The sequence below is a fragment of the Nycticebus coucang genome, chromosome 18 (genome assembly GCF_027406575.1).
Source record: "Nycticebus coucang isolate mNycCou1 chromosome 18, mNycCou1.pri, whole genome shotgun sequence".
Taxonomy (NCBI): Eukaryota; Metazoa; Chordata; class Mammalia; order Primates; family Lorisidae; genus Nycticebus; species Nycticebus coucang.
In genome coordinates, this window is record NC_069797.1 from 60,115,322 (window position 1) to 60,139,501 (window position 24,180).

A 24,180-nucleotide genomic window follows, 5' to 3' on the forward strand; every position below is an offset into this window, starting at 1 on the left:
CCGCTTCGCGCATGCCCGAAGGAGCCCACGCCCCTGTGTGCTAGGCGTAGAGCCCAGGCGACCTGTGGCGATCAGTCAGTGGCACCTAGCTTAGGCGTGTTATATCTTGTAATTAAATCGTTTTCGCGTAAGCGCGATCACGTGCTCTCACGGGTTGCTTGGTGAGTATTCTTAACAGACACTTTTTTACAGTTGGGGAAGTTGAGAGAGGTTCAATAATTTAGCCAAAGTCACGCGGCTAATAACTAGACTGGACTGGACCTCAACTTCGGTTCAGCGCGTGGGTCCACGAGACCCACTGGTGGGGTGCTACACCATCCACTCCCGCACAGCTTTCCTGCAGGAGCCTGCTGACTATGCCCGGAATATCCATCATCGCTGCAGACTGCTGCCACCTTCGCTTTGCCAAATCCTTCCCCGTCAAAACTCAAGTTCCGGAAAACTTTACCGAAGTCCCCGCGATCTATGTTAAGTACACTCCAGCGTGCTGTGGTTGCTTCTCTGCACTTAACTGTTTTGTACTTAACCGCAGTACAGAACACATGGGAGGCGCTCAATAAATGACAGGCAACCTCAAATCATTTCTTTTATTCAGTCCTGGATTCAATGCCTACTTTACCCTCTGCCAGGAACTGTGTTGAGCTTTTCATGCATTATACCTTGTAATCCTCCCTACAGACCTGTGAGGAGATGCTTTTATTGTCTATTTTATTTATTTATTTATTTATTTATTTATTGAAACAGCGTCTCACTCTTGCCCGGGCAAGTCTTACCTCCCAGCAACCTCAAGCTCTTGGGCTCAAGTTATTCTCTTGCCTCACCCTCCTGAGTATCTGGGACTACAGGCACAGCTAGTTTTTCTTTTCTTTTTCTTTCTTTCTTTTTTTTTTGGAGACAGTCTCACCTGTCGCCCTCAGTAGACTGCTGTCGCATCACAGCTCACAGCAACTCTTTGGGCTTAAGCGATTATCTTGCCTCAGCCTCCCAAGTAGCTGGGACTACAGGCGCCCGCCAGAACGCCCGGCTATTTTTTTGTTGCAGTTGTCATTGATGTTCAGCTGGCCCCGGCTGGGTTCGAACCCACCACCCTCCGTGCATGTGGTCAGCGCTGCAACCACTGTGCTATGGGCACGGCCCAGTTTTTCTATTTTTAGTAGAGAGGAGGGTCTTGCTCTTGCTAAGGCTGATCTTGAACTCCTAAACTCAAGCAATCCACCCAGCTGAGCCTCCCAAGATGCTAGGATTAACGGCCAGAGCCACTCTGTCTGGCTGTTGTCCCATTTTAAATGTAAAGATACAGATAAAGAGTCTCTTTAAAAAAAAAAAAAATAGCCAGGCATTGTGGCAGTTGCCAGTAGTAGCAGCTACTTGGGAAGCTGAAGCAAGAGGATAACTTGAACCCAGGCGTTTGAGGTTGCTGTGAGCTATAATGCCATGGCACTCTACAAAGGGCAACAGAGTGTGACTGTCTCAAAAAAACAACAAAAAAAGAATATCCTCATTGGCTATTTTATTACAAAAGTAACGATTGATTTAAAAAATCATACAAATGGACAAATGGCAAACAGATTACAGAAATTAAAATATGCACCTCTCTGTGCTAAACTCACCAAGCAGGTTGGGATCCTTAGTAAATATGGGACGTGCTATGATGCCTCCCTCCGGAAAATGAAGAAAATTGAAATCAGCCAGCAGGCCAAGTACACTTGCTCCTTCTGTGACAAAACCAAGATGAAGAAATGAGCTGTTAATCCTAGCTGTGGGGATCTGGCACTGTGGTTCCTGCATGAAAACAGTAGCTGGTGGTGCCTGGACCTACAACACCACTTCTGCTGTTACAGTAAAGTCTGCCATCAGAAGACTGAAGGAATTGAAAGACCAACAGAAGCTCAACCTTTTCAGGCAACACAAGCCAATAATAAATGGGGTAGGCTCAGCGCTCGTAGCTCAGTGGTTAGGGCGCCAGCCACATATACTAGGGCTGGCGGGTTCAAACCCAGCCAGGGCCTGCTAAACAACAATGACAACTACAACAAAAAAATAGCCAGGCTGTGGTGGGCACGTGTAGTACCAGCAGCCACAAGGGAGGCTGAGGCAAGAGAATCGCTTAAGCCCAAGAGTTTGAGGTTACTGTGAGCTGTGACGTCACAGCACTTTACCGAGGGCAACATAGTGAGACTTTTCCTCAATAATAATAATAATAAATGAGATAATTAAAAAAAGGAAATTATGCAAATTAAAATTGCAGTGAAATACCCTATCTACTTACCAAATCAAAAAGTCTGATAATAGGCCAGGCACAGGGGCTCATACCTGTAATTCTAGGACTCTGAGAGGCTGAGGTAAGAGAATCGTTTGAACCCAGAAGTTCAAGACCAGTCTGAAGAAGAGCCAGACCCTGTCTCTACTTAAAAATAGAAAAATTAGCTAGGCATTATGGCAACTGTCTGTAGTCCCAGCTACTGAGGAGGCTGAGGCGGGAGGATGGCTTGAACCCTGGAGTTTGAGGTTCCTGTGAGCTAGGCCACAGTACTCCAGCCTAGGCAACAGTGATATGCTGTCTCAAGAATAAAAAAAGTCAAAATATAAAATAAAAATTAAAAAAGTCCAATCCAGGCATTGTGGTGGGCGCCTGTAGTCCCAGCTGCTCGGGAGGCTGAGGCGGGAGAATCACTGAAGCCCAAGAGCTAGAGGTTGCTGTGAGTCCTGTGACATCATGGCACTCTACTGAAAGCAGTAAAGTGAGACTCTGTCTCTACAAACAAAAAGTCTGATAATATACTGTATTGACCTCTGCTTAGGTAGTAAGTATAGGAAAGTATTGGAGAAGGAAGTAAATTGACATAATCTAGTTGGAAGGCTGTTTGAAAAGATCCAGCATTTCTACTTATATTTATTATAGTCCATACCTGTGTGCAGAATGACATATTTATAAGGGTATTCATAGCACTGAAGCTTTTTCTAGTAAAAGGAAAGAAATGGTCTACCTTCCATATATAGGAGACTGGCTCAAAAAAGTCTTGTGTATCCACACAAAGAAGTACTGTACAGCTGTAAAAAAAACAAAGAAGGTCTTTATGTACTGACACGTAACTAAATTCGAGTTAATATTGTTAAAAAAGTGAAACTCAGAAGAGTGTAATGTTTGTTACCATTAGTATTTAAAAAGGTGAGGTACCTTTTGAGTGCGGGACATCAGTACAAGAGGTACTCTACCAAACATTTAAATATTTTGACCTGGTTGTTTACATCTCTGGAAGATACGGAAGGGATGTGAAAATGGTTGTGGAGAACTCAGGGAAACTAGTTTTGAGCTTTTTGTCATATTTATTTACTTGCATCTCTCTCTTTTTTTTTTTTCTTTTTGAGACAGTCTCACTCTGTCAACCTGGGTACAGTGCTATGGCATCATCATAGCTCACAGCAACTTCAAATTCTTGGGTATGAGTGATCCTCTTGCCTCAGCCTTCCGAGTAATTGGTACTACAAGCGCCCCATCATCATACCTTGTTCCTACTTTTAGTAGAGACAGGGTGTCACTCTTGGTCAAGGTGGTCTCAAACTCCTGAGCTCAAAGGACACTCTGACTTTGGCCTCCCAGAGTACTAGAATTACAGGCATGAGCCACCATGCCTGGCCTGTTATTTTTTTGTATGTTAAAGAAATAAAGCCTAAGGCTGGGCACAGTGGCTCATGCCTGTAATCCTTGCACTCTGAGAAACTGAGGCAAGTGGGTTGCTTGAGCTCAAGATTTCGAGACCCAGTGTGAACAAGAGCAAGACCCCAGGCTCGGCACCCGTAGCACAGTGGTGATGGCGCCAGCCACTCACTGAGGCTGGCAGGTTCGAACCCAGTGTGGGCCAGCTAAATGACAATGACAGCTGCAACAAAAAATATTTGGGCACTGTGGCAGGCGCCTGTAGTCCCAAGTACTTGGGAGGCTGAGGCAAGAGAATCACTTAAGCCCAAGAGTTTGAGGTTGCTGTGAGCTGTGACACCAGGGCACTCCACCGAGGGCAACATAGTAAGACTCTGTCTCAAAAAAAAAGGAGTGAGACCCCATCTCTAAAAAACACCTGGGCATTGTGGCCAGTGCCTATAGGCCTAGCTACTCAGGAGGCTGAAGCAAGAGAATCGCTTGAGCCCAAGAGTTTGAGGTTGCTGTGAGCTATGATGCCACCACACTCTACTCAGGGTGACAAAATGACTCTTTCTCAAAAAAAAAAAAAAAAAAAGCCTATCTGCAGCCTTTCCTTCAATCCCATTTCCTTCCCTCCCTCCCCAGAGGTAACCACTATTCCTGAATTCGGTGTTTATCTTCCTCTTGAATGTTTTTAAACACAGTACATATTACTACATATGTAATACATGTTACAACATACGTATGTAATCATCAACAATGTATCACATCATTTTGCATGTTGTACTTTTCATTCTGCAATGTGCTTCTTTTTTACTTAAGATTGTTTCAAATATTTACCCATATAGCTGTTATCCATTTATTTAAACCACTGTATAAATGCCATTGCTCGAGTATACCTCAACTGACCCATTCCTCTGTTGATGGACATTTGGATTGTTTCCCAGTTTTCCAAACAGAGCTTCAGTTCACATTTTTATATAATCTCCTTGCCCACTTATAGGAAAGTTTCTCTAGAATTGTAAATGTCAAACATATTTTTGCCACATACTCATAGCAGTAAAAATATTTTCAGCATGCACTCCTAATATAAGATATGTAATTGCTTAAGAATTATTTATATGAAATGTGCCAAATTGATATGTCTCTCATAAGATATACATTAAAATGGTATGTACACAAATATTTATTTACTTATTTGTGGTACCAGAAGTCCTCTGTAAAAACTGTGGTTGCCTGGATGAGGTGGCTCTCACCTGTAATGACAACACTTTGGGAGGTCAACTCAGGAGGACTTCATGGCTACAGAGAGCCCCAAATACATCACTGCACTCCAGCCTGGATGAAAGAGTGAGACCCTATCTCTAAAAAGTGAATAAATAATGTAGTTGAAGATGCTTCATTACTCCTCCCCCGTTGACATATTTTCAATTGTCATAAAATATAAAATTTACCATTGTAACCATTAAATGTACAGTTTAGTAGTAGTCATTACTTTTTAAATTTTCAACACTATAACGTCCATTCAAAGGTCTGGTTTTAAGTTCTGTTTATTTCTTGACTATCTTGACTACAGATGATTATTCAGTGAACAAAGGTAAGAATGGGGAAGGATGTTGAACAACATGGATTTATTATAATAGTCTGTCTACTTCATGAATATTTCCTTTTTTAAATTTTTTTGAGACAGAGTCTCACTCTGTCACTCTGGGTAGAGTGCCGCGGTATCATAGCTCACAGCAACCTCAAACTCTTGGGCTTGAGCAATCCTCTTGCCTCAGCCTCCCCAGTAGCTGGGAGTTTAGGCACCCACCACAATGCCCAGCTATTTTTTCTATTTTTAGTAGAGATGGGGTCTTGCTCTTGCTCAGACTGGTCTCAAAACTCCTGAACTCAAGCCATCCACATGCCTCAGCCTCCCAGAGTGCTAGGATTATAGGCATGAGCCACCATGCCTGGACGATTTGTATGAATATTTCTTTCTTTCTTTTCTTTTTTTTTTTGTTTGAGACAGAGTCTTCATCTGTTGCCCTGGGTAGAGTACTATGATGTCATAGCTTACAGCAACTTCCATCTCAGACTCAAGTGATCCTCTTGCCTCGGCTTTTCTATTTTTAGTAGAGATGGGGTCTCACTTTTTCTCAGCCTAATCTCAAATTTGTGAACTCCAGCAATCCACCTGCCTCGGCCTCACAGAGTGCTAGGATTACAGGTGTGAGCCACAGTGCCCGGCCAAATAATTTCTTATTCTGTTTTTTAAAAATCTGCATCACTGCACTTAACACAACCAGATAGCCATTTTTAATTCCCATCTTCCAAGTCTTTTATTGACATTGAAACTGAACTAATTTCCATCTTCCTTGATGTTTATCAGTTCTTGCAAACTAATGAGAAGTTATTGGATATATATATATATATATATATATATATATATATATATATATATATAAACTTTTTTTGGGGGGAGAGACAGGGTCTTACTCTGTTGCCCATGCTGGAGTGCAGTGGTGTGATCATAGCTCCCTGCAACTTTAAACTCCTGAGCTAAAGTGATCCTCCTGCCTCACCTTCCTTGAGTAGCCAGGACTACAGGTACGTATCACCACACCTGGCTAACTTTTTAAATTTTTTTTTTTTGGCTGGGGCTGGGTTTGAACCCGCAACCTCTGGCATATGGGCCCGGCGCCCTACCCGCTAAGCCACAGGCGCCACCCAACTTTTTAAATTTTTTTGTAGAGACAGGAATCGGATCTCTCTATTTTGCCCAAGCTGGTCTTGAACTCCTGGCCTCTAGTAATCCTTCTGCCTCAGCCTCCCAGTGTACTGGGATTGGACTTGAGCCACTGCACCTAGCCTCCTTGTGGATTTTTCTATTGGGTTATTTGCCTTTGTTGTTTCCACATTGATTTGTAGATATCTACACATTCTTTTCTATTTCATTAATTCTTCCTCTTTGTTATATCTGACCATCTACAGGCTTTGGGTTTAATCTTTTGTTCATTTTCTTCTCAAGTTGAACACTGATTCATTTCAATCTTTCTTATTTTCTAATTTAAGTTATACATTTTTTTTTTTTTTACTTTTTTAGTTAACACATTTTCATATAGTACCTTAGCTAAATTTCACAAAATGAATCTCAGCTTTTTTTTTTTTGAGACAGAGTTTCACTATATCACCCTCAGTAGGGAGCTGTGGCGTCACATCTCAAAGCAACCTCAAACTCTTGGGCTTAAATGATTCTGTTGCCTCAGCCTTCCAAGTAGCTGGGACCACAGGCACCCACCTCAAAGCTCAGCTATTCTTTGTTGCAGTTGTCATTGTTGTTTAGCAGGCCCAGGCCAGGTTCTAACCCACCAACTTTGGGGTATGTGGCTGGTGCCGTAACCACTGTGCTACAGGCGCCAAGCCTGAATCTCAGCTTTTGATACGTGGATTTACATATACATGGTGCAGTTTTCAATATATTAACAATTTTTATTGTTTTATTCTCCTGTCATGATTGAACTATTTAGAAGTGTGATTTTAAATTTCCACAGGTATGCATTTTGTTTAATCTGGTTTACTCTTTTTTTTTTTTTTCTTTTTTGGAGACAGGTCTTGGTCTGTTGCCTGTGCTGCTGGGCTAGAGAGTATAAGGCATCATTATGATTTGCTGCAATCTCAAACTCCTGGGCTCAAGCAATCCTCCTGCCTCAGCTCTGGAGTAGCTGAGATTACAGGAACACACTACCTTACCTGGCTAATTTTCATGCTCAGCTAATTTTTCTAATTTTTTTTTTTTTTTTTGTATATAGAAATGAGGTGTTGCTGTGTTGCTCAGGCTGGTCTAAAACTGACCTCAAGGGCGGCGCCTGTGGCTCAGCGGGTAGGGCGCCGGTCCCATATGCTGGAGGTGGCGGGTTCAAACCCAGCCCCGGCCAAAAAAAAAAAATAAAAAATAAAATAAAACTGACCTCAAGCAGTCTTCCTGCATTGGCCTGTCAAAGTGCCAGAATCATAGATATGAGCCACCACACCTAGTCCTGTTTTACTTCTTAAAATAAAATTGTCTTTTTGTTATCGATTTCTAACTTTGTTATATTATGCTCATAGCATATGTTCTGTATGATGTTGATTTTTGGCATTGGTCAACACTTTAATGACCTAATATAAGTGAATTTTTGTAACGTTCCATGTATATTTGAAATAATATTTATTTTTTTAATTGTTGGCTCTAAGATTTTATGTATGTATATTAGATGTGATTTATTATACTTTTTAATCTTTATGTTGCTAATTTGGGTTTTTTAATCTATAAGTTTTAGGAAAAAGTATGTTAAAATGTCCCACTATATTTGTATATTTTTACCTCCTATATCTATCAGTTTCTGCCTTAAATATGTTGAGGCTATGTTGTTAAATTCATATAAATACTATGTTATTATAGTTCCTGGTGAATTGTTTCTTTCATCATCAAGCAGGACACCTATATCCCTAATACAGACATACCTCTTTTTATTGGGCTTCCCAGATTTGTGTTTTTACAGACGGAAGGTTTGTGACAACCCTGTGTAGCAAGTGTATTTGTACCATTTTCCAACAATATATGCTTACTATGTGTCTCTATGTCACATTTTTGTAATTTTCAGAATATTTTAAACGTTTTCATTATTGTTATATCTTTTATGGTAATCTGTGATCAGTGATCTTTATGTCACTATTGTAATTATTTGGGGGCATGATGAACTTAATTGATATATGTGTATGTTCTTTTTTTTTTTTCAGTTTCTGGCTGGGCCTGGGTTTGAACCCACCACCTCCAGCACATGAGGCCGGCGCCCTACTCCTCTGAGCCACAGGCGCCACCCTATGTGTATGTTCTGACTGCTCCACTGACTGGATGTTCCACCTTCTCTTTTCCTCTCATTGGGCTTCCCAATTCCCTGAGAAACAAAAATATTGAAATTAGGCCAATTAATAACCCAAAAGTGGCCTCTTAAATTTTCAAGTAAAAGGAAGAAATGTATATCTCTAGCTTTAAATCATAAGCTATGGCCAGGCACAGTGGCTCATATCTATAATCCTTGCACTTTGGGAGGCTGAAGCAAGAGGACCACTTGAGGTTAGAAGTTTGGGATCAGCCTAGGCAACATAGTCAGATGCTGCCCCTAAAAAATTTTTTTTTGCCAAGTGCGGTGGCATGTACCTATAGTTCCAGGTACTCAGTAGGCTGAAGCAGGAGAAGTTTGAGGCTACAGTGAGCTGTGACAATGCCACTGCACTCTAGCCTGGGTGATAGAGTGAAAACCTGTCAATTTTTTTAAGAAGCCAGATATGATTAAGCTTAATTAGGAAGGAAGTTTGAAAGCTGAGATAGTTCAAAAGCTAGGCCTCTTAAGCCAAAGTTAACCAATTTTTGATTGCAAAGGAAAAGTTCTTGAAGGAAGTTAAAAGTGCTAGGCTGGTGAATACACAAACAATAAGAAAGCAAGACAGCCTTATTCATGATATGGAGAAAGTTTAAGCAGTCTGGATAGAAGATCAACCAGCCACAATGTTTATATATTGCCTTAAGCCAAAGCCTAATCAATTCTATGAAGGCTAAGAGAGATGAGAAAACTGCAGAGGAAAAGTTTGAAGGTAACAGAGGTTGGTTCATAAGGTGGAAGGAAAGAAACCAAGAGACTGAGTGAGATTGCTGTGAGCTATGATGACACCATGGCACTCTAGCCTGGGTGACAAGGTGAGACACTGTCTTAAAAAAAAAAAAGTCTTGGCGCCTGTAGCACAGTAGGTACGGCGCTTGCCTCATACACTGAGGCTGGCGGGTTTGAACACAGCCCAGGCCAGCTAAACAACAATGACAACTGCAACAACAACAACAAAACTAGCCGGGCGTTGTGGTGGGCGCCTGTAGTCCCAGCTACTTGGGAGGCTGAGGCAAGAGAATCGCTTAAGCCCAAAAGTTTAAGGTTGCTGTGAGTTGTGACACCATGGCACTCTACTGAGGGCAGCATAGTGAGACTCTGTCTCAAAAAAACAAACAACACTGGATGTTCCCTCACACACTTCAGCATGGCTTGTTCCTTAATCTCCTGAAGTCTTGCTTCAGTGAACCATTCATTGCCCACTGGCCCTTAGAACTCCCTCTCCACCTTCCATATTTCATTCATCTCCTTCACACTGACCATCTTCTGCCATGTTATTTATTGTCTTCCTGTCCTCAGAATAATATAAATTTTCATGAGAGCAAGGAATGTATCCATTTTGTTCAACTGTCCTAGAACATTATCTGACACATAATAGGTACTCAGTACTGACATTCTCACTTTTTTTTTTTTTTTTTGAGACAGAGTTTCAAGCTGTTGCCCCTGGGTGGAGTGCTAGTTTTTCTTTCTTTCTTTTTTTTTTTGAGACAGTCTTACCTGTCACCCTGGCTAGACTGCTATAGCATCACAGCTCACAGTAACTTCAAACTCTTGGGCTTAAGCAATTCTCTTGCATCAGCCTCCCAAGTAGCTGGGACTACAGGGACCCGCCACAATACCCGGCTATTTTTTGGTTGTAGTTGTCATTGTTGTTTGGCAGACCTGGGCTGGATTTGAACCCACCAGCTCCAGTGTATATGGCTGCTTGAGCTACAGGCGCCAAGCCCATTCTCACATATTTTAAACATTCTTTTAAAATTAAATTTCTTTTATGGTTCTTCTTTGACATAGGACTTACTTCATACTTTATTTTTCAAAATATATGGAGGATAACTATCATTGATTATCAATTTCCATTTTATTGCAAAATATTATGCTCAGTAATACTGCTGGTATTATTGGTACTGCTTCTTTATAATTATTTGGTAATTATAAAGAAGTACTGGGCAGCGCCTGTGGCTCAAAGGGCTAGGGCGCTGGTCCCATATGCCAGAGGTGGTGGGTTCAAACCCAGCCCTGGCCAAAAACCACAAAAAAAAAAAAAAAAAAAAAAGAAGTACTAATGGTTCTGCTTCTTTATAATTATTTCTCATGCTTCTTACGGCCTGATATTTAGTCACTGTTTTTTTTTTTTTATTTTTTATTTTTTTTGGCCGGGGCTGGGCTTGAACCCGCCACCTCTGGCATATGGGACCGGCGCCCTACCCGTTGAGCCACAGGCGCCACCCTAGTCACTGTTTTTATATATTCTATATGTACATGAAAATAATTGTTACTTTCTGATTATTCAGGATATAATAGACTGTGACTTTTATAGGCAGACTTTTTCAAGTCCTCTGTGTACTTACTGATTACTTTGTTTCATCTATCAATTTACCAAAAGAAATATGTTCAAGGGCACCCATAGCTCAGTGGTTAGGGTGCCAGCCACATGCTCTGGGGCTGGTGGGTTTGAAGCCAGCCAGGGCCTGCTAAACAAACAAACAAAAAAATAGCTGGGCATTGTAGTCCCAGCTAGTAGGGAGACTGAGGCAAGAGAATCCCTTGAGCCCAAGAATTTGAGGTTGCTGTGAGCTATGAGGCCACGGCACTATACCCAATGACAAAGTGAGACTCTATCTCAATAAAAAGAAAGAAAAGAAATGTGTTCAAAATTTCCCAGCAAATATCAGCTGGTGTATTTGTCTTTCTCATTGTAGCTATGTTAATGCTTTGATTTTTATGTCTTAATCAATTTGGCACTATAATATCTTTTGTTAAATTAATAAATTCTAAAATTTTGTGGTGGTACTGAATTTCTAGTCCTATTTTTTCCTTATAACTATTATCATTTATAATAGTCAAGATATGAAGTTAACCTAGATGTTCATCAACAGATAAGTGGATAAAAAATGTAGTATATATTAAAATATTAAAAATGAAATACTCTTCGATCCATTTAAAAAAGGATACCAAAATATGGATGAATCTGAAGGACTTAATACTAGTGAAATAAGCCAGACACACACAAAAAAGAATATATTTTCAACTTATATGTGGAATCTAAAAAAAAAGACCAAGTCAAATAAATACAAATAGAGTAAAATGGCGGTTATCAGGGGAAAAGAGGGAAAGGAAATGGAGAGAAATAGGTCAAAGAGTACACTTTAGCAATTATAATGATTAAGTCTAGTGATCTAATGTACTGTATGAGGAGTATAGCTAAAAATATTGTTTTGTATACTGAAAATTTGCTAAATGAGTTGATTTTAGGTGCTGTTACCACAAAATAAAGGATAACTGTGAAAGATGATGGCTATATTGCTCTGACTATAGTAATCATTTCTTTATATATAATCATTTCATTTCTTTGTATGCCAAAAGATCATGTTGTATACTTTAAATATATAGAATAAAGAATATTAGTGATAATAAAATTTTTTTTTTTTTTTTTGTAGAGACAGAGTCTCACTCTATGGCCCTTGGTAGAGTGGCTGTGGCCTCACACAGCTCACAGCAACCTCCAGCTCCTGGGCTCAAGCGATTCTCGTGCCTCAGCCTCCCAAGCAGCTGGGACTACAGGCGCCCGCCACAACGCCCGGCTATTTTTTGGTTGCAGTTTGGCAGGGGCCGGGTCCGAACCCGCCACCCCCGGTATATGGGGCTGGCACCCTACCGACTGAGCCACAGGCGCCGCCCAATAATAAAATTTTTTTTTTTTTTGGCCGGGGCTGGGTTTGAACCCGCCACCTCCAGCATATGGGACCGGCGCCCTACTCCTTGAGCCACAGGCGCCGCCCAGATAATAAAATTTTTTTAAAGGTTTATTTCTTATCCATGCTGCAGATCCATTATAGGTTTACATGGTTCCATTTCATGTCATCTTCGCTGAGAAACCCAAGCTGACATAGTATCCTCTAGTTGAGACAATGCTAGTCACTGTGATGGGAAAAGAGAACATAGTGCATCATCGTGGCTCTTCAGGCTTCTGCTTGAAAGTGGTATGTCTTACTTTTTTCTTTTTTCATAAGCCAAAGCAAGTCATTTATCCCAACCTTAGTTCATCAGGGATGGAAAGTATAATCTTACTGCAGGGAGAGGCCCCACTGGAAGGAATACCAAGTATATGTGCTATATATACCTTTACGATGCTGGGTTTTTTTTTTTTTTATTTTTGAAAAAGAGTCTCACTTTGTCGCCCTCGGTAGAGTGCTGTAGCATCATAGCTCACAGTAACCTCTAACTCTTGGGCTCAAGTAATTCTCTTGCCTCAGCCTCTGAAGTAGTTGGGACTACAGGGGCCTGCCACAATGCCCAGCTATTTATTTATTTATTTATTTTTATTAAATGATAAAGAGATAGATCATGTATACATTAATGCATTTTTGGGCTACAATGTGCTGATTTCATATACAATTTGGAATGCTTACATCATACTGGTTAATATATCCCTCACCTCATTTACTTAATTATTGTGTTAAGACATTTATACTTTATACTTAATAGATCTGACATGTACCCTTGCAGTGTGCACCATAGGTGTGATCCCACCATTCACCATCCCTCCATCTGACCTCCATCCCCTCCCATGCCCCCTCCTTCATCTTGGGCCATGGTTGAAATCTATTCTTCATATGAAAGTGTGAGTGACTGTAAATTGATTTCAGAATAGTACTGAGTACATTGGATACTTTTTCCTCCATTCTTGAGATACTTTACTAAGCAGGATATGTTTCAGCTCCATCCATATAAACATCAAAGAGGTAAAGTCTCCATCTTTTTTAAGGCTGCATAATATTCCATGGTATAGGGCGGCGCCTATGGCTCAGTTGGTAAGGCGCCGGCCCCATATACCGAGGGTGGCGGGTTCAAACCCGGCCCCGACCAAACTGCAACCAAAAAATAGTCGGGCGTTGTGGCGGGTGCCTGTAGTCCCAGCTGCTCGGGAGGCTGAGGCAAGAGAATCGCTTAAGCCCAGGAGTTGGAGGTTGCTGTGAGCTGTGTGAGGCCACGGCACTCTACAGAGGGCCATAAAGTGAGACTCTGTCTCTACAAAAAAAAAAAAAAAAATTCCATGGTATACATATACCACAATTTCTTAATCCATTCATGGGTTGACGGGCACTTGGGCTTCTTCCATGACTTGGCTATTATGAATTGAGGTGCAATGAACAATCTGGTGCAAATATCTTTGTTATAAAGTGATTTTTGGTCTTTTGGATATATTCCTAGTAAAGGAATTGCAAGATTGAATGGCAGGTTTACTTTTAGATCCCTGAGTATTCCATACTTCTTTCCAAAAGGGATGTATTAGCAATACCCTGAACCCATAAATGCATCAATGTACAAAGTTATGATTTAATAAAAAATAATAAAAATAAATTTTAGAAAACAAAAGGGATGTATTAGCTTGCATTCCCACCAGCAGTACAGAAGTGTTCCCTTTTCTTCACATCCATGCCAACATCTGTAGTTTTGGGATTTTGTTATGTGAGCCGCTCTTACTGGAGTTAGATGATATCTCAAAGTGGTTTTGATTTGCATTTCTCTGATGATTAAAGATGATGAGCATTTTTTCATGTGTCTGTAGGCCATGCGCCTATCTTCTTCAGAGAAGCTTCTGTTCAAGTCCCTTGCCCACAATGAAATGGGATTACTTGTTCTTTTCTTATTAATAAGTTTGAGTTCTCTGGTTATCAAACCTTTGTCAGAAACATAACCGGCAAATATCCTCTCCCATTCTGAGGGCTGTCCTCCTGCTTAACTTAACCGTGTTCTTGGCTGTGCAGAAGCTTTTTAGTTTGATCAGATCCCAGTAATGTATTTTTGGTGTTGCTTCAATTGCCCTGGGGGTCCTCCTCATAAAGTATTCTCCCAGGCCAATTTCTTCAAGTGTTTCCCCTGCACTCTCTCCAAGAATCTTTATAGTTTCATGTATTAAGTTTAAATCTTTTAGTGAGTCAATTTTTGTTAATGGTGAAAGGTGTGGGTCCAGTTTTAGTGTTCAACAAGTCGCTAGCCAGTTCTCCCAGGACCATTCGTTAAGGAATCTTTCTCCCAATTTATATTTTTGATAGGCTTATCAAAGATCAAGTGACAATAAGTGTCTGGGATCATCTCTTGATTCTCAATTCTGTTCCATACATCTACCTCTATATTTTTGTGCCAGTACCATGCTGTTTTGATCACTATAGATTTATAGTATAGATTGAAGTCTGGTAACGAGCGTGATTCCTCCTGATTTGTTTTTATTTCTGAGTAACGTCTTGGCTATTCGAGGTTTTTTCTGGTTCCATATAAAACGAAGTACTATTTTTTCCAGATCTTTAAAGTATGACAGTGGTGCTTGCATAGGGATTACACTAAATTTGTATAGTGCTTTGGGTAATAAGGACATTTTAATAATGTTGATTCTTCCTAGCCATGAGCATGGTATGTTTTTCCGTTTGCTAACATCTTCAGCTATTTCTTTTCTCAGAGTTTTATAATTCTCTTTATAGAGATCTTTCACGTCCTTTATTAGGTAAATTCCCAAATATTTCATCTTTTTTGGCACTACCGTAAAAGGAATAGAGTCCTTGACTGTTTTTTCAGCTTGACTGTTATTGGTATATATAAAAGCTACTGATTTGTGAGTATTGATTTTGTATCCTGAGGTGCTATTGTATTCCTTGATCACTTCTAAGAGTTTTGTAGTTGAGTCCCTGGGGTTTTCCAGGTATAAAATCATATCATCAGCAAAGAGTGAAAGTTCGATCTCCTCTGACCCTATTTGGATACCCTTGATCACCTTCTCTTGCCTGATTGTGATGGCTAAGACTTCCATTACAATGTTACAGAACAGTGGACACAATGGGCAACCTTGCCTGGTTCCTGATCTGAGTGGAAATGTTTTCAATTAGACTCCATTCAATACGATATTGGCTATGGGTTTGTTGTAGATGGCCTCTATCAGTTTAAGAAAAGTCGCCTGGCTATTTTTGGAGACAGGGTCTTGCTCTGTCTCAGGTCTGGAATGGTGAGCTCAGGCCATCCACCCACCTGGGCCTCCCAGAGTGCTAAGGATTAGAGGCGTGAGCCACCATGCCAGCCTGATAACCATAACATTTACTGAGAGAAGGAAGACTGAGAGAACAGGTGGGAGTATGGAACAAACATTCTGTTTGGAACATGCTAAGCTTGGGTTGCTTATTAGATGTTCAGTAGGCACTTGAATATGTAAATCTGTAGTTCAGGAAGTGGGGGTCGGAGCTACAGCTAGAAATTCTGAACGCATGAGATATCCTAGGGGGTTAAGTGTTAAAGCCTTGGCATGCCCCTACATTTATAGGTGAATGGAGGCTTTGGATTCAGCAAAGGAGACTGAGGTAAACTGAAAACCGGTAGAGTGCTGAGTTATGAAAGCAAAGAGAAGACAAGTGTTTCAAGGAGGTAATCTATTCCAAGTGTAAAAATTGGGTAGATGAAGATAGTATTTGGGAAAGTAGAAGTAACAGCTGATCTGAACATGTACGGTTTTAGCGGAAAGTTGAAGATCAATGTCTAATTAAATGAGTCTTTTTTAAAAAGATGTGGAATGTGGGGCGGCGCCTGTGGCTCAGTGAGTAGGGCGCCGGCCCCATATGCCGAGGGTGGTGGGTTCAAACCCAGCCGCGGCCAAACTGCAACAGAAAAATAGCCGGGTGTTGTGGCGGGCACCTGTAGTCCCAGCTGCTCGGGAGGCTGAGGTAGGAGAATCGCGTAAGCCCAAGAGTTAGAGGTTGCTGTGAGCCGTGTGACGCCACGGCACTCTACCCGAGGGCGGTACCGTGAGACTCTGTCTCTACAAAAAAAAAAAAAAAAAAAAGATGTGGAATGCAGACACCTCTTTTGAGACGTTTTTGTTGGTAGGTAAGTGGAGAAAAAGGAGGGCAAAGATAAAATGATGTGTCAGTAAAATCTTTATGTGAACTACAAATACTGAGGCTTACTTTGTTATTTGCTATTCAAATTCCTAGGAATTTCAAACTAGTTCTGTGTGAAGAATCTCTAAGATGCTGCTACGAGTCCTCAGTTTCTACGCGACAAGGAGCAAAGCCCGCCAACCAATGAAAAGCCGAGAAATGCAGAGCCAGATTAAGGAGGCACAGCTAAGGGCTAACGGATAGAGGAAAGAAAAAAAGGCTGAATTAATATTGTCCTTCCAAGGATGCCGTAGGACCTGTCTCGCAGCTGCTACTTTGTTTTCGGGGCGGAGTCGGCAGGAAATTTAAACCGTTGCAGCGGCCGAAGATGCCTAGAGAATGATGCTGTAGTTGCACAGGGATAACTAGGACTCGGGAATCTGAGAGAATTTATGGAGCTCAGAAATGTAATACGGAGGTCTTGAGGAAGGAGTACGGAGGCCGAGAAGGAGCCTGGACTATGACGAGTGAGCCAAGAAAGGGTACGGATGCCTGGAAGGGGAGAGAAGGGTAATAAGGAAAGCGGAAGGGGTCCGAGGAAATGTAGGGTTACGCAGTGGGCGCGAGGTGCGGAACATGAGGGTATAAGGGACCAGAATGGGGTCTCAGGAGTTGAGGGGTCTCTCTAAAGGAGACTGAGGGACTCGGGACAAGAGCCTGAAAGGAGGTACGGAAATGACATATACAAGGGAAAACCCAGAGGTCTTGAAGCTGAGCTAGCTGAGTCTGAGAAGGGGCGGAGGGACTAGGGGCCCAGCGCCTGGGAGGCGGCGCGGGGGTTGACTTGGGATACAGGTCGGGGTGGAATTGAGGCTCCCTGTTTTATGGGAGCCGCGTTGGGGGCTTAGGAGACTGGACAGGCAGTAGGACGAGGGGGCGATGAGGTCTAAGGTTGCTGAAGATGGTTTTGTCCTCCTTTCTCAGGAGACGATTACCTTGAACTGGAGGGTTCCACAGCTGAGAGTAGGCTCCGGGCTCCGGACGTAGGTGGGTAATGGGTCAGAACTAGGGATGTAAGGTCAAACTTGCTACTCTTGCCCCAGGGTCTGTTAGAAGGGAAAGACTGAAAAAAAAAAAAACAAAAAAACTATGTCGCCCTCGGTAGAGTGCTGTGGTGTCATAACTCACAGCAACCTCAAACTCCTGGGCTTAAGCGATTCTTTTGCCTCAGTCTCCCAGTAGCTGAGACTACAGGCGCCCGCCACAATGCCCGGCTAAGGACTGAAAATTTTTATCGCTATTGGAATTTTGTAATCTCTTAGTGGTTTTTTGTGTGTACACGCATGTGTGTACGGGATGTCATAGATTACAGGAATTCATGTAGCTCTGCGGCTAGGGCGCTAGCCACATACACCACCGGGTTCGAATCCAGCTCAGGCCTGCCAGCAGGCATGTGACAAAACAACAAAATAGACGGGCCTTGTGGCAGGCGCCTGTAGTCCCAGCTACTTGGGAGGCTGAGGCGATTCTCGCTTAAGCCCAAGAGTTAGAGGTTGCTGTGAGTTGTGACACTACGGCACTCCAACCAAGGTGACAATTTGAGACTCTGTCTCAAAAGAAAAAGAAAAGGAATTCATGGTAAAGATCAAACAAGAGTGAGATATTATGGCCGGGTGCGGTGGCTCATGTCAGTAACCCTAGCACTCTGGGAGGCTGAGGCAGGGTAGATTGCTTGAGCTCACAAGTTCAAGACCAGCCTGAGCAAAAGTGAAACCCTAGTCTACTGAAAATAGAAAAACTGAGACAAGGGGATAGCTTGAGCCCAAGATTTAGAGTTTGCTGGGAGCTATGATACCAGGGCACTATACCCAGGGCAACAGCTGGAGACTCTGTCTTAAAAAAAAAAAAAGGTATTATGGACAAGATTAGCTGAAATGCAGAGTCAGGGTAGTGTAGTTTGTTAAACATCTAAGTTATTTAAAATCCCTTATATCCATCATTATGTTTACCACAAAATCCTTAAGTTTATCAATAAACATTGCTACCCATTAGATAAGTATTTTAGCACATGGGCATTTCCCTCAGTCCTCCCCCTTCTTAGTATCATCTAGTTTTAGTTTTAGGCAGTTACAGATAAGCCATTTGGTTGTCTTCTTTTGAACAGTAATACACTTTACTAGTTATTTATGTGTCCTTTCCATATGTTGTTGCTTTCTTTTGGATTTCACTTTTTGCTAGAGAACTTTCTCCAAAAGTGTTTTCAAAGGGGACTTTGTATGGTAAACTTCCTGAGACTTGTGTGCCTGAGAATGTCTTCATTTTTCTTTTTATTAAAATTCTTGAATCAAGGTTTTTTTCCTTCAACATATTGAAAAATGTATGGCACAGTGGCTCACCCCTGTAATCCTAGCACTCTGGGAGGCCCAGGCAGGTGGATATCCTGAGTTCAGGAGTTCCCCACCAGTCTGAGCAAGAGTGTGAGAGACTCCTTCTCTTCTAAAAATAGAAAAACTAGCTAGGCATTGTGGCAGGAGCCTGTAGTCCCAGCTTCTCTGGAGAGTGAGGCAAGAGGATTATCTGAGCCCAGGAGTTTGAGGTGTTGTGAGCTATGATGATGCCATGGCATTCTACCCAGAGGAACTGAGTGAGATTATGTCTCAAAAAGAAAAAGGTAAAAAAAGGCGGGCGGTGGGGGGGGGCAGGGGGAGAAAAGAGAAAAACACATTGAAAAATTACAGTATTTTCTTCTTGCAAAAAGTAGATGCTGTTGAGAATTGATGTCAGTCTAGTTCGTGTTCCTTAGTAAGTGACTTAACTTTTGTCTTTAGAAGATTTTAGATTACACATTTTATGGGTTTTGTTGTTGTTTTTATTTTATTTTTTTAATTTTTATTGATAGATTGAGACAGTCTCACTCTGTTACCCTGGGTAGAGTGATGTGGTGTCATCATAGCACACAGCAACTTGAAACTCTGGGGCTCAGGTGATCCTCCTGCCTCAGCCTCCCAAGTACCTGGGACTACATGTATGTACCACCACCCCCTACTAATTTTTCTATTTTTAGTAGAGATGTGATGTCACTTTTGCTCAGACTGGTTTCAAACTCCTGAGCTCAAGGAATCCCCAGAGTGCTAGGATTACATGCATGAGCCAACTTGTGCCTAGCCTGATTTTATGGATTTTAAAGGGTTTTTATTTTCATTTTTATTACAGTTTTATTCTTAGTTTAAAAGTCCAGGTCCACTCCTTCTCATCTACTTCCCCACTTTCTCCTGCATGTACCCTTCTACTTTCTCCTCCCTTGGCCTGTGCCCCCTTCCCAGTGCCCTCCTCCCCCTTAAAATTAAAATTTAAAAAGGCCAAAGTCTATCACAAGAAAACAGGCATGGGATTTGCTTCTTCTTTCATCCCTCCTGATTCCCACACCCTAGGATGTGAGCATTTTACAGCTCTTTTAGCTATTTCTTCTGGTAGTTACTGTCTTATTTCTGTAATAGTATGTTCATATTGCTTTTGTTTTCAGTTTTATTCTTTTTTTTTGAGACAGTCTCACTTTGTTACCCTGGGTACAGTGCTGTGGCATCATAGCTCACAGCAACCTCAAACTCTTGGCCTCAGGTGATCCTCTTGCCTCAGCCTCCCAAGTAGCAGGGACTATAGGTACCCACCATAATGTCTGACTAGTTTTCCTCAGTAGAGACAGGGTCTCACTTTTGCTCAGGCTGGTCTTCAACACCTGACCTCAAGTGTTCTATCCACCTCAGACTCCCAAAGTACTAGGATTACAGCCACCACGCCTGGCTTTTATTTATCTTAAAGATAATTTTTATGTATATATTTATTTTTGTGGAGATGGGGTTTTGTTATTTTGTCCAGACTGGTCTTGAACTCTTGGCCTCAAACAATCCTCCCACCTCAGCCTCTCAGAGTGCTGGGATTACAGGCATAAGCCACTATGCATGGGTGGTTTTCAATTTTAAAATCTATTGATTGTCCAATATGGAAGGTAAAGATTTTTTCCAGCCCTCACCCACTCCTCTGCACTACATACACACATTCCCTTCCTTTCCTGTCACCCCCTCAGCATATATATAGTAGTTTTTGTTCAGTAATTTTATATTTACACTATTTTAGTTATGTAAAGAGGTGGTCCCCAACATTTTTGGTACCAGGAACTGGTTTTATGGAAGATAATTTTTCCATGGACAAGGGGAGAGTGAGGGATATGCCCATTAGATTCTCAGAAGGAGGTGGGCAACAATAGATCCCTTGCTTGCACAGTTTACTGTAAGGTTCACACTCCTTTGGGAATCTAATGCCACCCCTAGTCTGACAGGAGGTGGAGCTCAGGTGGTGATGCAATCGATGGGAAGTGGCTATAATACACATAATCTTCACTCATCACACTACCTCTCTCCCACTCTTGTGCAGCCCAGTTCCTAGCAGGCCATGCATTGGATCTGTAGCCCAGGGGTTGTAGCCCAGCCCACTGGATCTGTAACCACAGATATAAAAATTATTCACACCAGGTGGTGCCTGTGGCTCAAAGGAGTAGGATGCCGGCCCCATATGCTGGAGGTGGTCTGTTCAGATCCAGCCCCGGCCAAAAATTGCAAAAAAAAAAAAAAAATTATTCACATCTAGGGCAGCGCCTGTGGCTCAGTGGGTGTGGCACTGGCCCCATATACTGAGGGTGGCAGGTTCGAACATGGCCCTGGCCAAACTGCAACAAAAAAATAACCGGGTGTTGGTGGCAGGCACCTGTAGTCCCAGCTACTTGGGAGGCTGAGGTTAGAGTATCGCCTAAGCCCAGGTGTTGGAGGTTGCTGTGAGCTGTGATGCCACGGCACTCTACCAAGGGTGATAAAGTGAGACTCTGTCTCTTAAAAAAAAAAATTATTCACATCTGAACCATATAGTAAACTAGGAAATTTGCTTTGTTTTTTATGAGTAGCTGGGACTATATGAGTGAGCAAACCACACCACATGGCTAATTTTTCTTTCTTTTTTTTTTTTTTTTTTTTTTGGTAGAGGCAGGATTTTACCATTCATCAGGCTGGTTTCAAATTCCTGGCCTCAAGCAATCCTCCCTTAGCCTACCAAAGTGCTAGGATTACAGGCATAAGCCACCATTCCCGTCCTCTTCTGATTGTTTTTAAAATCATCTCTTTGGGGCAGCACCTGTGGCTCAAGGAGTAGGGCGCTGGTCCCATATGCTGGAGGTGGTGGGTTCAAACCCAGCCCCAGCCAAAAAAAAAAAAAAAAACACACACACACACACATAAAATCATCTCTTTGTCTTTGGTGTTGTACACACTCACTTTGATGTGTCTACTTGTGGATTCAGTTTTATTTCTCCTTTTTTTCAACTCATTTTGATTTCTGACACCAAAGATTCGTATCATTAATTCTATAAAATTTTAGCAGTTCTCTCTGAATATCATGTTCATTGCATTCTCTTCCAAAATTCCAATTAATTGCATATTGAACCTTCTCAATTTGTTTTCCAAGACTCTTAACCGTTCTTTCATATTTTCTAATTTTTTTTCTCTCTAATAGTTGCATTCTGGGTAATTACCTCAGATCTGTCTTCCAATTTGCCAATTCTTTCTTCGATTGCATCTACTCTGCTGTACAGTGTGTCCACTGGCCTTTTTATTTTTATCATTCTCCCCCCTTTTTTGTGGTTCTGTGTATTTTATTTTTATTTCTTAAATAATTTTAAGCAATTATTTTATAGTATGTATCTGCTAATTCTAATTGATACTGTTGGGGATCTAATTTTGCTCCTGTTTTTGCTGACTCTTACCCATGGTCATTTTGTTTGCTTTATGTATTTTGCAATGTTGGAGTGTGGGCTAATTCTTTTTATTTTTTATTTATTTTATTGATACAGAGTTTCACTTTGTGGCCCTTGGTAGAGTACTGTGGCATCATAGCTCACAGTAACCTCCAACTCTTAGGCTTAAGCGATTTTCTTGCCTCAGCCTCCCAAGTAGTTAGGACTACAGGAGCCTGCCACAATGCCCAGCTTTGTTGTTGTTGTTGTTGTTGTTGTTGTTGTTGTTGTTGTTGAGACAGGGTCTCACTCTGGCTCAGGCTGGTCATGAACCTCTGGGCACAAACCTCTGCCTCTGAGCTCAGGGCAATCCACCCACCTTGGCCTCCCAGAGTGCTAGGATTACAGGTGGGAGCCACCACGCCTGGCCAGCTAATTCTTGTTGATGCTTTATCTCAGGAAATTCTGAGAACCCTGGACTGAGCTATGTCCTTCTAGATTTGTTTTGGATTTGATTCTGTGCCAAGGGTGTTCCTAGCTGGGACTACATTTTTGCATTAATTTCTCTGTTATGTTGTAGTGATGGTAGGTTCTTAGAGTAGTTGAATTTGAATTCCAAACTCTTTTTTTTAACTGTAAATATACTTTATTTAGTCATTTTTGTTTACAGCTAAAATTCTGAGAATTCAAAATGAACATCCTTGCCTGTGAGCTTGTTATAGACACCAGAAAAAGTTTTGACCTGTGTTCCACGTTATTCTGCTGTGCTTTGTCCAAATGCACCTTTATGAGCCAGCTGCCATCCAGCTTCACATGATTCTCTTGCCCCCAGTTTCACTTGGGAAGACCAAGTCCTTGAGGATCACATCATACATGGCCATCAGAATATGACTCTTGGGATGCTTTTGCTTATTTATTTTATGGCTTTTTCAAGTTGGCTTAGGTAGAATTCTCCTCTGAGTGATAAAGACAACATGGTTCCCACTGAATTTTTTCTCCAATTCACGTACTAGCTGGACTTGAATTTTATAGAAAGATTTGAAGTTGAGGGACAGGAACAAAGATTATGATAGCTTTCCAACCACTACCAACTTCGATTTCCTCGGCTGCCATTGTATTCAGCTCCCTGAGCTGAGCTTTGAGGTCTAAGTTCATCTCCAGCTCCAGAAGTGCATGGGAAAGGCCAGACTTGAACTCCAGCTTCTTGCCATTGGGCTTCAAGATCTTGGCACTTAAACTGAACATGGCCTTCTCCTGGTAGAGCACCACTTAGGAAGAATAAATTCCAAACTTTTGGGAGGATTGTGGTTATGAATTCTCAGGGAAGACATTTCTTTGATGCAGAGCCTGCTTTGAAAAAGATAATATTCTTTCTTGTCTCTTCTAGTGAATGGATTATTTTTTGGTTTAACTGTTCTCCTTATTTCACATAGAGGTTCTCAATTCCAACTTTAGGCTGGCATAAGACGTCTGGCTCATCTAGTTCTTCAGTCCATCTGGCTGTTCAGTCCAACACCCTTTCTTTTGTTAAACCTGCATATTCCCACAGGGAAGTCAGCATTTGCTCTCACCACTGCAGTTATTGGTTTTCTTGTCATTTTTGATACTTATGAAGTCCTCTTATTTATTTATTTTGTGGGCTTAGCAGTTAGATGGGAATTGTTTATATTTTAGCTGGTATCTTTAGTTAACTATGTCTTAGGAAGGCTTCTCCTTTACCTCATCTCCAAGATTCCCTGTGATGAAAGTCATATCCTTTCTTTCTGTTTAATGTTCTGAAATTCCATGACAATGTTTCTTGATGTGAGACTTTTTGAATTTATGGAGCTGGCACTTGGTAGAAGCCGTCTTTTCTTTTTCTTTCTTTTTTGTTTGTTTTGTTTTTTGCTATTGGTTTTTTAAGAGAAGGGATCTCTCTGTGTGCCTCAGGCTAGCATGTAGTGGGGCAGGATCATAGCTCAATACATCTTCGAACTCCTCTTCAACTAATCC

The 24,180-nt window shown here is 41.6% G+C and overlaps 1 protein-coding gene and 2 pseudogenes across 1 annotated transcript in view; 2 read left to right on the forward strand and 1 right to left on the reverse strand.

The window, feature by feature from the left end:
- Positions 1–79: 79 nt before the first annotated feature.
- The window catches only part of DBF4B (DBF4 zinc finger B), a 56,607-nt gene continuing 32,506 nt past the window's right edge, over positions 80–24,180 (forward strand). The window contains 3 exon segments of the mRNA XM_053570311.1: positions 80–161; positions 16,524–16,951; positions 17,394–17,456. Coding sequence (XP_053426286.1) covers positions 16,930–16,951; positions 17,394–17,456 — 85 coding nt within the window. The 5' untranslated portion in view covers positions 80–161; positions 16,524–16,929.
- Positions 1,536–4,291, forward strand: LOC128571134 (60S ribosomal protein L37a-like; annotated as a pseudogene).
- LOC128570804 (40S ribosomal protein S7-like) lies at positions 22,859–23,661 on the reverse strand (annotated as a pseudogene).